The 15,846-nt window shown below is 33.4% G+C and overlaps 1 protein-coding gene across 1 annotated transcript in view; it reads left to right on the top strand.

Moving 5' to 3' along the window:
* CNBD1 (cyclic nucleotide binding domain containing 1) overlaps positions 1-15,846 on the top strand; it is a 230,433-nt gene that overhangs the window by 210,584 nt on the left and 4,003 nt on the right. Inside the window, exon 11 of the mRNA XM_032469909.1 lies at positions 596-780. Coding sequence (XP_032325800.1) covers positions 596-780 — 185 coding nt within the window. The remainder of the gene's footprint in view (positions 1-595; positions 781-15,846) is intronic.

The raw sequence follows: 15,846 nt of genomic DNA, 5'->3' as shown, positions 1-15,846 counted from the left end.
GCTATTGTCCACAAAGTTCCTAATTTGGACCTAAATTGCTGGTTTCCTGAATCAAACACACTTTCCACTTCTTTTTTTTAATTTTATTTAAACAGAAAAGTCAGGGTAGAATTTCACCTTTTTGCAGTTAATCTCATCAGTTCCATTCCTGGCACACTCTGTTTATTTCCTTCTTCTCTGTTCGTCCAACAAGTGTGCCTTGCAACAGGGGCTGAGATAACAAACAGTCATTCACAAAACATAGTAAGCTAAGTTATGCTTATAAAACAGCAGCCTAGGACCTTGCAAAATGGAATGAGCTCAGTATTTCCTAAGCATCTTGGTGGATTAAAACATTAAACTTGTAGATCACTAAATGACAGTGCTTTCAATTATCTTAGACAAGCTGAAGTTGTCTTATCAACTTATTCTTGCCCGAATATATTTTAAATACACATATAAGTAAATGTTTTCTCGGATTTGCATGAAACTGCTAAATTATTTTAACTACCATATACCAAAATCATTTGTGAACAGTGACTTTCTGATAGTAAACATATTTATCCATCATATGCAAGGGGTTTCATTAAACAGCAATGATCTGTATCTCTTACAGAAAAAAGTTCAAAAACTTGTTTATATGGGTACACTTCAGGAAAAGGAGTCCTTTGGTGAGATTAGCGTTCTTCTTCAAGTTCCTTTTACATGCACAGTGGTCACTGGGAACGGCGTTGAGATGGCCATAATTGAAGATAAGGACCTCTTTGGTAAATACATAAATATCTTGTATTTAACTGTTATGTTACCGGGAGAAGGGGAATCAAAATTACCTCCGTTCTTAGTCACCCAAAAAAAAAAAAATGAATTTTTAATGAAAGACAAAAAGCATGATACAAACAGAAGATTTTATTAGAGAAGTAAAAAGGTAGTAACATATAGTACACCCCCGAGAACTTGGAGGGGGCCAACCCAAGAGAGGAAAAATGGCCCTGCTTCTTTGTTTTTCCTTGTATCCTGGCTTAGGGGGCATTTTCTTGATTAACTGATTGACAGCTCACATTCCTTGTACTCAGGCATGGCCATTTCTTTTCCTCTTTGGGAAGTCTCCCCAGGCAATAGAAATAAACTTTCAATTGAAAAGATAGCAATTTCCAGTTTTGTTTACTGAGCATCAATGGATGCTCAGTAAATGCCAGGATATAATAGATCTTTCCATCTTTGTAAAGTTGTGTTTGTGACTTTAGATCGCGTTGAGTGCTTGACATGCTGACTCATTTAAAGTAACAAAGAATGCTGCACTGAATATCACTCTTCTACTGTTTTTACATGTTGCTTTTATAGAATGGCTATTCTACAGTTTTCAGTTCAATCATTGTTTATGTCTTATCTTGGTAATTCAATTATAAATTTCTTTAGGGCAAGGAATATGCCATTGTTCATTTTTATATCCCATAGCACCTACATCCTTCCTGGATAAGCAGTAAATACTTTTTAATATTTGTTAATAAACCCACTGATTTTCAAACACTTTCATAAATCTGGGTTAGTTTTCTGGTTTAGGATTCCTCTTGATGGTGCCCCCAAGTGGATTTTTTTTTCTTAATATTATGATAGGTGGGAAAGAACCTATGATTTTATAAACACTGATGACACTGAAAATCAGTCAATCTAACAATAGCTCTTGGTTACATGATACCTTTTTTGTCCACCAATATATGGTCTCCTTCATTCTCTTATGCACTTACATATAAATAATATATCCATTATTAAAATTCTTAAACTATTTCATAGAAATTTTTTTTAATGATTTAAGGTCAATCAATTCACATATGTTAATTTTTCATTAGGTTTCCAGAACAAATTTCTCTCTTTGTGTGAAATGGCATGCTTCCTTTTAACAGGCAGTAAAATTCATGATAATTTCCACTTTTCCTAGATTGCTAGAAAGCATAATGTTACCTTTGCCTTTAATTGTGATAGCTTCCTTTACCTAGATAAACTCATTATTATTTCTTCCTTACCCTCCTTATTTTTTCATTTCTGCTACTTTAACCAATTTTTAGTTATGGTCATATATTTATCTTGGATTCTTTCTATAGATTTTAAGTTTTAAAAATACATAAATGCCATCAAGTATCTGATATAGGAGTAGATAGATGAATTATTTCAACAGTAAAGAAAGGCAGGGTTTGCATATGTTCTTAATTAATGGGCTTAAACATTGGCTGGTATTTTTCTCTCAAGAAAATTGTTAGCATTGTTGGAAACGAGACTTTTCTGAAGACGATGATTGATGGCCAGTACTACTTCTACTGACACAGAATTATAGAAGCATTAGTTCAATATATTTAGGTGAAGCCACCAACAACATAGGTGATACTAAAATAGATATGTGACCCTGAATACAAATAATACAATTTGAAATGCCGCCGGGTAGAATCTTGGCTTTCACACGTTATCACAAATGGAGTTCATGCTGCAGCTCTTGCTTACCTGGACATGAAGCATTCTGATAATAATTAGTTCAGTTTTAGTCCTTAACTTTCATAGTTTTGATTAATTATATGATGCCTTAATCATGAATTTATTTTCAGCAAATTTTGACAAGTCATATAAAATTTTAGGTAATGCAGTATCTTCACTTAGAATATATTTTGCATGCTTCATAATTGTAATTTTCTATAAATGGAAGGAAATTATTATAGTTTTTTGGCTAATAGAAAATTACCGAGCCATGCCAGTGTGTCTCGCTGATTTAGCAGAAGTTACAATACTAATCAGTTATCAAGTTCAAGCCAACTTAAAGATTGATGAAAATCTTATATTTCTTAGACATGGTTTTAGAATTAGCTCACATAAAACTTCAGGCCAAGTTTCTCTGTAAAACTTACGTTTCAATATTTTTAGAAAGACTTCAAATCTATATGTACACAAATTTATTTTATAAACTTATAACTGCATTGTATTCCTGATAAGTTTGAATATTTATATTACAAAAATGTTGGTTAATTATTGGAAACTAAAATAGTTTGTATCTGATTAATTCAGTGGTACAGCTTCTGATAATTCCAAACATGCTTTCGTAGTTAAGTATTTTTACCTTCTGGCTATTTACCCGCAAGACTAATCCCCTGCACAATACTGATCCCTTACAGATAATTCATGAAAAAGAAAATCAAAATGTAGGCCGTACTGCGCCCCATCAATATGTACATGATAGTTACAGACAACATGCATTATAGCCACTGAAACACAGTAAAATGAATATTTACTCTGCACTTCATCTGTCTTGTAATGTGCCACACTGTTTCTGAAGAATATTTCTGATATAATTCTTGCCTGATTGCTAAATGTTGACTATCATTCCATTTTTTACAAAAGCATTTAACTGAGCAAAATGTGTCTTGTGAGTAATTAGATAAAATCATTTCTATTTACAGAGTTATGCACAAATAATAAGAATACTACATTTTAAAATCTGATTCCTTAACCCGAGACCCTAATAGGACAATTTAAGTAAAAGAAACTATCACTGAGGACTTTTGCTCCCATTGTCAATATTGACTACCTCTACCACCTTCTAGACCAGTGTGCCTGCGTGTCAGAGACGGACTAGAGGCTCGTCTTCTCTCTTCTCTCTTTCTAAGCACAGAGGAAAATTAAATTCCTCAGTCTCTTTTGCTGTTAGGTCGGAGCCATGTAACTGGCTCCAGTTAATAAAGTACAGGGAAACTGTTATAGCCTGGCCATGAAAGATGTCATATTTCATGATCTCACTCACTGTCTGGAAGTGCAGTGCTTCAAGACAGCAGAACCACATGACGGTGGGAACTTGGGCCCTGGGATGGGACTGCCCATACGAATAACTCAGCCAGGAGCATCTGTATTAGACTCTGTGCAAGTGACGAACATATGTTGAATTAAGCAGCCAAGATTTTGGTTTGTTTGTTATAGCAACTAGAAAGCTTCTACCCTGAGTCAAACAACTGGCAAAAAGGCAAGATTTTCTGGGAATTTCTTAGAAAAGTAAAAGTTTCCAAACTAGGACATGAAATGAATGTGCTTTTCATGATCATTCTTTTATTCTTAATGTTTAGAAATCTACTCAAGATGAAGTGCAAGGCACATTTAGGAATAAGAAAATATATGTGTATAAAGAAGGCATATGTTAAGTTTTAGCATAATATTTATAAGTATTTTTGGATATTTTTTGTTATAAGAACTTCATATATATAAGAGATGGCAGAAACATAAATTCACCTCTTTAAAAAAAAACACTGCACTTAAAAATCCCCTAGCAAAATAATTTCAAAATCAGCTTAAAATTTAGTTACATATTTCTAGAACATAGCAAATGCCCTATACTGTCTGGTGTCTATTAACACACAGAAAACTAAGTAGAACTTAGTACCTTACAAAGAGAAAGCAAAAAGTTAGAAAAATCAATAATCAACATTAGCCTCAATAGATTATGTCAGATAAACATCCACCAAAATTTGACGAAAACTCATCAGGAAATATTTGCAGTTATCGGTAAATCTACTTGAAGATGATCACAATGGTCTTCTTTTCCAAAGGCATGAGATTCATAATAAGCAATTCTTTATATTCAGTGCAAGCATTACACAGCTCCTCTTTTCTTAGGATGCTATAGCATAGATACTGAATTAGGGCTATTAGATTGAAATGTCAGGTTAGAAACCATCCAAGGTCTCAAAGGAAAAAAAATGAAATGCATTATAACATGTAAGACAAAACTTTCATTCTTTAATTTGTAATGTCTTAGCATGTATAAAATTCCACAAAATTGCTTGTGGCTACCATTTATTAGGAGTTCAATGTGAACTGAAATTAGTTCTAATTCCTAAATGCTTCCCTGACTTGCTTGTAGGAAATGCATTCATAACTCTACGTCCATCTATTTTCAGCCTTGGATCTATTGGAAAGATGTTGGTAAAAGATACATAGATTTCTTGGAGGAGGAATTTGCTCTGTCTCTGTAAAATTTAATAGTTTACTATTTATTTATATGTTGGCTAAAAATTCAGGATATTATGTAGGGAAAGGACTCCTAACATAAAATATTAACATGTAATATTTCTGTACCTCCCGGGGCTCCTATGTTGTATGTTGTTCTATGCAGTTGTGCTAGACTTTTCTGATAGGCTCATTCATTCTTTACAATAATGTTTATGTGTTGGTAGTTTATTGGACTTGGTAAAATAAGACAGATTTGAAAAAAATTACAGAATATTTAAAGATAAGTTAACAAATATCCAAACAAATGGCCTCTATAGAGATGTAGAATTAAGGTGCTCTGGGAATGTAGGCTTTGCTGGGACTTGAGAGCAGATTGGGTTAGAAAGTGAATAGGGAGGTGGCAGGTACTCGGCTGGTGAATCAAAGAGGTCAGATGCAAGAATCAGGAGTGCCTAACTGGAGAACAGGAATTAGGACTCCAGAGAAGATTATCTGGGAAACACAACATCAGGAAATGGGATTAAAATTGATGTGGAAAAATGGGTGAATATCTTGCAAGGGGGTTGAAAAATCAGAATAAAGCAAGAACAATAAAATAAAATTAGATAGTTTGCCAAAGCCTTTGGTGACTGAGATGTTGCCTACATCATTTTACAGCATCCAGTTCAGAAGATAAATGCATGTAGCTTGATCAGAATGGATAGTTCAAGGGAAGATGAGGAAGGCATTTTTTTGCCACCTTCTATATTTGCAAATAAGCATTCAGTAAAGGATGTCCAGATTCATCCACTCATCATCCCTTTATCCACCTATCATTAGGTCTGTTAAGAAATAATTTTGAGCACCTGCATTATTGAGGCATTCTTCCAGGTGCTAGGGGAATGACACCTGAAAAAAAAAAAAACCTCATCACATCAGTTCATATTCTGATGAGATAAGAGGGAGACAATACACAATTAAGTACAAAAACAGGAAACTTGATGACTATTTCAGATGAGTGAGGAAATAACAAATAACTGGAAGTGATAGACTAGAGAAATCCTAGAGGTACTTCTTTGGCTGTGGGGCAAGTGGACAGTGGTAAGAAGATGTAAGAGTCAGCAGGTCGTGGTAAGGTATAGGATCACATTCTAGTTGTGAGGGAAAGGTTTAAAGACAGCTTAAGGAAGGTTTCTACGGGAACTGTGGTCAATAATTTTAGGAATCTTCACATGCTGTTTCAACTTAGTATATTACAGGCTGTAAAAATTGCAGTTAAGAAACTACTTAACTTTGAACCCAGTAGTTTTCAAATTGAGAACCCATTTGTTTCTAATAAAGTCTAGGCTTCCCAGTTGAGAATGGTGAGGATGGTACAACTTATTACTCATCTAAATTATGTATTCTGTCCATCTCAAAGTATATGATGTGATCCAACCAAGTTGAACCCTTAAGATCTCTTCCCCCATAGCAGACACTCACATTCATTACTATAATTCTTTGTTCAATGCTAAAAGGCCTTTTTCTCTCCTAACTTTATATCAAAATCATATCGATCATCTATGACCTTATAAAAATTTCCTTTTCTATGAAGCTTTTACATCACATCATTAATATTTTCCTTTGATGAAGACAGAAGGAGGTGGTAAGAAGATCATGAGTGTTTCAGTTAAAAATTCAGTAGTTTAACTTACGCTGTATCATTTCCTATGAATTATGGTTGTAAGAAGTTACTCTAATCCTTAGATCCTAATGTTTTAACGGGAAAACTTGGTATAAAACTAATTACTTTCTGGAACTATGTGGACACAAGTGAAAGCACTTAGAAAAGTCTCAGACACACGTTTAGACATGGATAGTCATAGAATTTTAGAATTGGGTAATTTAATAGAAATCTGCATATTAGTAATTAAAATAGCTAACTGATATATTTTACTGAATTAACTTGCTTTATTTGCATTATTTCATTTAATCCTAATGACAATTCTTTGAGTTAAGCTTATTAAACCAATTTTACATAAGAGGAAACTAAGGCTTATAGAACATAAGCCACTTGCACAAATACACAGGGGTTTGTAAGTTGTGGAGGCAGAATTGATTTGTGGTTACCGTGTTTTTCAAGCATGTTAACCCATTACTATATCTACTTGCTTTAGACTAGTAATCATATTGACTCAAACACATCCTAAAAAGAATTGAAAAATCTGCACTTACTTGCTCCCCTCTCCCACATTTATGATTTTGAGTCCTCTTTTATATTTTCATGTTTATTCTTTTGCTGTTCATTGTAGTTATCCTATTTCCAGTTGAGGTTTTCTCTTTTCTATAGCCTCCTGCTTATGAATGAATCTTTCTTTAGAGAGTGTTGGTTTATATATACAGGTATAAAATAAGAAGCGAAAGATGCATTCAGGTTTTAGCCTAATGATGTAGATGACAATGTATTAAGGCTTGAGAAATGCAAACTTTGAATCATTGTTCATGAGTGATAAGAAATCAGATAAAAGCATAACAGTATCTCCTTAGGCTGGGGGATGCGACAATATTTTGAAAGGAGGAGCTATTCAGTTATTGTGTGCAATGTAGGAAAATCATTGTGGCATACAAACTTGAGGTCTTTTAGTACACTTTCGTGCCTTTAACAGCTGAGAGTTGTATAAATGTATTTTGAATGGGTTTGCATAAGGGTCAGATACAAGGAGATGGTAATGTTAGAATAAAAGAATAAAAATGCCATTCTTCAGTTCACCTGAATCAGAACTGCCAGGAATTACTTTTGTCTTGTTAGAGGTAATTGTAAACAAGTTTATGTCACAAAGAGCAACTTGAATGAAGATTTCTATTTCTCTACCTGAAATGCCATTGTGTTTATCCAGCTATGACTACATTGTATCGAAAGAGTGACATTTCTGAAAAACAAAACCCACTTAAGAGTTTCTTGAAGCTGTGAGGAGGAAGGAGGTGAAACAATTGTCCTATCATACATTTCTTTTTATTGAGGTGATGATCTCAGGGAAAGAAAGCAGGCATTTGACCCAGTCTAGTCTCTTTGGAGCTGTTAGGAAATAAACTCTCAGTACTGGGAAGGAAGAGAGTTCCTCTCATTGGAATGCTCTTAGAAGAATGTCTTTGCTTAGGATTGCTTATGGTAAACAAACTCAGGATATGTGAGGTTGAATTTCGTGGGAAATGTCAAAAAAGATAACCTATTTGGGAATAAACTAAAAATACATCATAACTGTAATGCTTCCTGCTCTGTGGGATAGCTGACATATCTTATATTGGACACCTCCTCTGGTGCTCTGGGCTCAAGACTGCATGTCTAATGCATGAAGTAATGACCTGAAGGGCTATCTTAGATATCCCAGATCGCTCCCTGTTGTTCTGGTACTTGCTACTCGCTTGTATCATTGAATCCTTAGTAAATATGAAAGTCTGCCCCCACAAATATGATTATTTGGTTAGCTCAGGGGAAAGAAGAAAAAAAAGAAAAGAAAATGTAAGAAGTTGAAGATAGAGTAACTAGAGAAAGAAAGAACCTTGAAGTTGCTAGAACCACTGACCTAATTTGGAAGCAAATAAAAATATACCATCTCTATCTTTTTGCAAGCACAGAAATTAATTCTAGATGATACGTAGAGTTAGCTGTAAAAACAATCTTTTAAAATCTTCTCTACTAGTTCCTCTTCTCTATTTTCATATTTTAGGCATTTAATGTGGTGACATCCCACTTCTAGTTACTAAAATCCTATTGCTTTTGTACCAAATTACTGCAAACTTAGTGGTTTCACAAAAAAGTTTGTTATCTTAACAGTTCTGGATGTTGGAATTCTGAAATACATGACACTAATCTAAAACGGAATTATAGAAACAAAAGTAAACAGGTACTTTCTAGAATCTGGAGGCAGTGCCTAATAAAAATTCTGAGTAAAAGGAAAATACAAGAAAAATAGTTATATGTAATAAAGTTGAATTACTAGAGACCGATTGGAAAAGTTTCTTAAGTGATGGGATACTGAGGCTACTGCAGACTAAATCTAGATCAAGACAAAAATGTCTGGCATCATTCATAATACTCTTTGGGGAATTTTACGTAATGCAGTAAGACAATAACATGAAACAGTAGGAAAAGGAAATAAATTTATTTGCTTGCTATGATTACACACAAAAATAAGACAGCTTATTTAATTACTAGCTAGAAGATCAATGTATCTTAATAATTAATGCTAATATTTTAATAGTAAGGTCAAATGTCAATAATATAAGCTCAAAACTTAATGATTTTTCTAATCAAAAATTATCAATTTAGAAATGAAAATGACAAGAAAAAAAATAAAATAAAAATGAATGATTCAAAAACAGATTGTGGGTTTCTGTGAAGTAATCTATACAAATAGAATGTAAAGCAAATAAAGACATCATTTATGATTTGATATCAAAGTTTAATTTCAAAAAATGTCACCTTTTCTAAAATATTCATGTAATTTAAATACAATCCGTTCGGCATTTTAACATTTCTGTAAGAATATCTGACTACCTTGCTATTTAGTAAATGAGATTAAATGATTTTACATTCATATGAAAAAATAAATATCCCAAATTTAGAAGAGTAGTTAATAACTTAAAATATATTTTCAGCAAAAGAATGTGATGTTACCACAAGCAAATACAAACTAATCAGTAAAGGGATTAAGACATCAATCTATGGAAATACGGATTTTCTTTGTGGAGAAATGTGTGCTCTCATATGTCATTGGAAGGAACATGAGATACTTTTTAGAATGCACTTTGACGTGTTTAGTGTTTTTCTATTAAAGTGTAAACCTCCTGACTCAGCCATGCAATTTTAGGATTCTCTCCTACAGGAAAATAATTACCAGAAAATGAATATTTATCAGAGTGCTTTTTTATGTTTGTTTATTTTTTGAAGTGGCCTAAAACCAGAAGAAACCTCAATGAACGTCAGTTAATAACAATGACTAAATTATGGAATAACTGCGTTATAGAGCACCATGAAACTACCCACTATGAGTCCGGTCTGATATGACCACACACACGCGTTCTCCCAGGACAGTCTCAGTAGAACTGTTGTCCAAATGTTAATTTTAAAAGCATAGCCTTTCTTGGTTTGGATGATTAATTATAGTCATTCTATGTTCTGAGATTAAGAAATTTTCAAAATAAATTTCAGGAGATAAGTGTGTGTGTATATATATATATACTATATATAATTTACATTATATATATGTGTAAACAAAAAGTTTAAATCACATGTAAATATTTATATGAGTCCACACAAAAGTGTGGAGACACTCACTAGGCTGACAAGGATGTGAGTGATGACAGGATGTGGAGTGAGAAACTTATCTGACTTTTCGAATTTAAAAAAAAAAAACCTATAAAGAATATTTAAAAGGCAAAAAGATAAATATTGAATAGCTGATTTGATCCCAAATTTATGAGCGCTTCAAAAGCTTCCTAATTTTTCATTTTAATATTCAATTTTGTAAAAAAAAAAAAGTATTCATTTTTGATGAAATTCTATTATGAAGATACTAGCTAATTAAAAAGTGATCATGGAAATCTCAACAGCTCGTTTCAGAAGCTAGCACACATGCCTTCTACAGAGAGGCTGGTTTCACTTTACGTTTAGATCAGACCCATGATCTCATACCTGGAGCCAGGCCCACTTGAGAATCCTTCTTTATCAAAGGGGTTGAAGCTTACATTTATTTAGCACCTACAATTTGCCTGGCACTATGTTAGGTACTCTAAAAGTGTTTGCTTTTATCCTTTTAGAGAAAAAAAGTGAAGTTCCATTAAGTTTAACTTTTTCATTATTACTTAGGAAACACAAAACCAACATTCAAACTAAGGTCTTCCTGACTCCTGATTTTTTTCTTCTTTCCCATACTGTCTCCCATGCATTTATAATTCTGTATTTTTCATACTGGAATATTAATATATCCTTCTTTCCTCACATTGAAACCTTTATAGTGCAAGAGTTCTTTCCGTGTGTGTGTGTGGCAATTCCCAAGCGCAAAATTGACCTGTATTTAGTATTATGTCACTTTTATCAACATTGCCAAATGCATAAGAAAGTATAAATAGCAGCAAGTTTTATTTGCTTTGTTTTAAAGAAACATAACCTAATGTTAGAAAAGACAAATGACTTGTCCAGTGGTACGGTCCAAGTCATGCAAAGTTAAAAATAGACTTGGGGAGGTGTTAAATGCTCTTAGGCTCTCTTGTCTAGAAAACTGGCTATGAGATGCCAGTGGTTCTTTGATTTTAGAATGTGGTGATAAAAATTTCATTGCTGGCCAGGACTGGTGGTGATTATGAGATCTTAGTAATTCCGACTTGCTGGAAATCATATTCAAAGAAGACTCATCCACTTAAGACTATGTTAGCCTTCAAAATCATTTGACATGTCCTTTAAAGTAGACACACTGTTTGAATAATACAATAATGCTGAATGTAAGAAAGAGAAGTCTCAGCTGTGTATTATCTGCAGATAACATTGTCTAACAGAACCGTGCTGATCCTGGGTATTTCATCTTAGCCATTAGAAAAGTTTTAAGATATTTTGTTTATTTTTCAACAGGCATTTAGTAAGTGCCTACTTTGTGGTAGATGCCCTTCCAAGCACTGAGGATAAAATAGTGAACAAAACAAAATCCTTGTTTACATGAAACTTATTTGTTGGGGGAGATAAACACTAAAAAATACGTGTGTATATAATAAATGTCAGGCAGTAGTAAGTGCTCTGAAGAAACACAAAGTAGATCAGAAGGTAGAGACAGATAAAGAAATGCTATTTTAGATAAAATGATCAAGAAGGACCCCCCCATAATTACATGATATTATAACCTAGACCTTAGGAAAGTGCAGAATGCCTGGAGGAGGAAGGATATGGGCAGAGTTAATGGGAAATATAAAGAATCTGAGATGAGGGCCTGCTTGGAATGATTAATGATAAGTTCAGTGCAGTTGAAATGAGTGATAGCGGAGGAAAATTGTAACAGATGAATTCAGAATAGCAGCAGGAGAATTGTTGATATGAGACCATTAAATTATGGTAAAGATCTTAGATTTTTATTCTCAGTGAGGCATAAATGCTTTGGAGGTTTATAAACAGAGAAGAAATATAATCTGATGAGTTTTTAAAGAATTGCTTTGTTTCCATATGCAGAACAGATTTGAGGGACAAGGACTGAAGTGAAAAGACCAGTTGGGAAGATATTAGAAAGTCCACGTAAAAGGCGATGATGGCACACTCTCTAAATTAACCTCTAAGTTTAGTGAAATCCCTGTAAAAATACCAGCTTGCTTTTCTGAAAAAATGGCAATCTGACCCTAAAATTTGTATGGAAACACAAGAGATGCAGAATAGACAAAACAATCTTGATAAGAACAAATTGAAAGACTTAACCCTTCCAAGTTTTGAAACTTACTACAAAGCCGTGTAGTAGTGGCATAAAGATAGACATATATGTCAGTGGAATAGGATTGAGAGTCTAGAAATAAACCTTTATAATTGTGGTCAATTAATTTTTGACAGGATGCCAAAATAATTCAATAGGAAAGAATAGTATTTTTGAAAATGATGTGGGAATATCTGGATATCTACACACAAAAATGAAGTTTGACCCCTTCTTTACACTATAGACAAAAATTAAAATAGGTCATAGAGAATTATAGAACTAAATGTAATAGCTGAAGTTACAGAACCCTTAGAAGAAAATTTGGGAGTAAATCTTTGTAACCTTGGATTAGGCAAACTCCTCTTAGTCCATGATACCAAAATCATAAGCAAGAAAAAAAAAATTGACTTCATAAAAGTTAAAAGCATTTGTGCTGAAAATTATACTATTCAACAAATGATAATCCAATTCACAGAGTGGGAGAAAATACTGCAAATAATTTTTATGATAAGGTATTTTTGCCCAGAATATTGAAAAAGTGCCAACAACACCATTAAAAATCAGTGAATAGTCTGAAAGATATTTCTCCAAAGATATACAAATGGCCAATAAGTATGTAAAGTGATGCTGCACATAATTAATGATTAGGAAAATGAAAATCAAAACTGCAGTGAGAAAACACTTCTGTCCTGCTAGGGTAGCAAAATTTTAAAAACACAGACAGTACATGTTGTCAAGGAGATAAAGAAATGAGAACTCTCATATGCAACTGATGGGAATATAAAATGGTGCAACCACTTTGGAAAGCAGCTTAGCAGTTCCTCACAAAATTAAACATATATCTACTATATGACCAAGCAATTTCACTCCAGAGTGTTTGTAATGGCATTATTCATAATAGCCAAAGCATGAAAACAACCCAAATGTCCATCAACTGATGAATGGATAAACAAAGTGTGGTATATCCATCCAATGGAATATTCATCAATAGAAAGGCGGGAAGTACCGATACATGCTACAACATGGATGAACCTCGAAAACACTGTGCTTAGTAAAAGAAGCTAGGTGCAAAAGCCCACATATTATATAATCCTGTTTATATGAGATGTTCAGAATACACAAATCTATAGAAATAGAAAGTAGCTGAGCAGTTGTTAGGACTGGGAGAGAAAATGGGGAGGGATGAAGAGTGAGTACCAAAAGATGTAAATTTTTTTTAGGGGTGATAAAAAACAAAAGGTTCTAAATTAGATTATGGTATGGTTGCAGAACTCTGTGCATATAGTAAAAGTCATTGAACTGTTTTCTTTCAAGTGGATTAGTTGTGTGGTATGTAAGTTATATCTCAATAAAGGTCTTAGGTTTTTGTTGTTGTTTTCCTTTCTTTCTTTCTTTTTTAAAGAGATGATGATGGCCTGGACTAGAATGGTAACAGTGAAGGTGATGAGAAGTGGTTTGATTCTGAACAGATTATGGGTAAACCATATGATATTACTCGCTTTTAACTGTTTTTTAAAAATCAACAATGTGATCATTTCAAATGGCTCAACTTCATATTTTGAAGGTCTATCTACAGGGGTTTTCTGATGCCAAAGCTGTAAAATGACTAAGTTCTTGGGCAGAGGAATTGAAAAGATAGGGATGACATTAACTGGATTCTAGAAGATTGGGAGTAGAGTGATATTGGGGATGGAATTAAAAGCTTATGTATGTCTTGTCAACTCTGCAGACACTAGATGGTTACCAAGAGAAGATTCCAGTAGTGGACTGGCAGCCGTTAATTGTTTAGGAGAAAGTGGGATAACTATTTTTACTGACAAGACTAAAGCATAGTTCACACTGTGATTTAGCCAAGTTTTCTTGCTCTTCTGGTAATCTTCTATTTCCTGAAACAGTTCATCTCTGCTGTTAATTAGGTAAGGTATGATCAAGTAGTCTTGATTCTTTCCTAAAATAACAAAGACGGGGGTTTGCAAGTAGACATATGCACTAAATTGCTATTCATAATTATATTTTATCTACTGTGAATTCAAATTTTTAGAAAGCATCTAGCGTGTAATCAGAACTAGGCTTTGAGAATTTCAAAGACATATAAATCATTGTTTTATTCCCCGGAGATTCTGAGATTCATTGGAAGGTGAATCTGAATTACAGGAAAAGTCAGTTTCACCTAAGTAACAGGAAGTTTAGAACTAATAAGGGATCGATATACAAGATGTAATCGACTAAATGGTAAGTGCCAAGATGAGTGTGGAAATCATAAGTCCCACACTTTGGAAGGAGGAGAGAAAAGCCACCATGTAGGCTGGCATGGTCATACAAGTGCCATACAGTAAGTGTGACTTTTTCCAGGCCCCAGAGACAACAGGTGTGGGCATACTGATGGAAGGAGAAAGATAACCAAAATGCAGTGAAGCAATTGTAAATGCAAGTGAGAAGGTGGTATGGGACATTGACTACTCAGGGGATAGTGAATGAAATACATTATCTTCTAGTTTTCTTATAGCCCATTATGTAATATAGTTAAATAAATGACCAGCTGGATGGAGAAGATCTAATCAACAACTCCTAGATTAAAAATATAATAAAAAAATAATTAAAATAATAACAGCAGCAATAATAATCATATAAAATTATAAACTATATGTTTAATCTTGCGAGCATGATCAAATTTTGTCATCTCTCTATTGGACATAATGATCATACATACTAAGTTTGTTATGAATATGCTACTATATTAGGGACTATTGACTAAAAATCAGAACTGCCTTATATAGTTACATTTTAGTTTAGTGATATAAAATAAGAAGATGCCTAACAATGTAACGCAAAACACTGATAAATGCCAAGATAATTGTTCCCAACTCTAAACCTAGTGGCTGTTAAGATGAAGAGATAGATCTACGAGCTGGGGAGTAAAAAGTGGTAGGATGGTGCAACTCTGTATATGTATATTAAGAAATTCATCATGAAATTTGAATTCAGAAATTTGAAACCCATAAAAAAACATCTTGTCCTGACATTTACTATTTTTAAAAAATTTGTTGCATTTACCATTAGCATTCTTTCTTTTATTTTCTCCTGCTTCTCTGTGGTTGAGAAGAAAGTCTAGAGCAATTATTTCTATTCATCTGCTTTTGTCTGTATATCCAAGGCTGTGATGATAGAAACCTACCCTTCTTCATAGATGATATGTTTTAAGATTTAAGTGTTTTGCTTTTCTGGTTACAAGATGGCTACCAATATATCAAAATGGGACATAAATTCTTAGATATTTACCTTTTTAAATGAAAACATTTAGTTTTGATTTTAGATAATTAAACTGTTTATTCATTTGATTAAGCTGTCTTGACTTAAAAATTTGTTTTGCTCTTTCTCTGCTGACTTAATAAAAAAAACCATCAATTTTTAGTAGGGCTAAAGAAATACTTCTATTATTTTCATTACTGCCATGATGAAGCAAATCAAGGTGAGATATAAT

The sequence above is a fragment of the Camelus ferus genome, chromosome 29, assembly GCF_009834535.1.
Source record: "Camelus ferus isolate YT-003-E chromosome 29, BCGSAC_Cfer_1.0, whole genome shotgun sequence".
NCBI classification, from domain to species: Eukaryota; Metazoa; Chordata; class Mammalia; order Artiodactyla; family Camelidae; genus Camelus; species Camelus ferus.
Note: the sequence above shows the minus strand (reverse complement) of the source record. Positions and strands in the feature narration are given on the sequence as shown.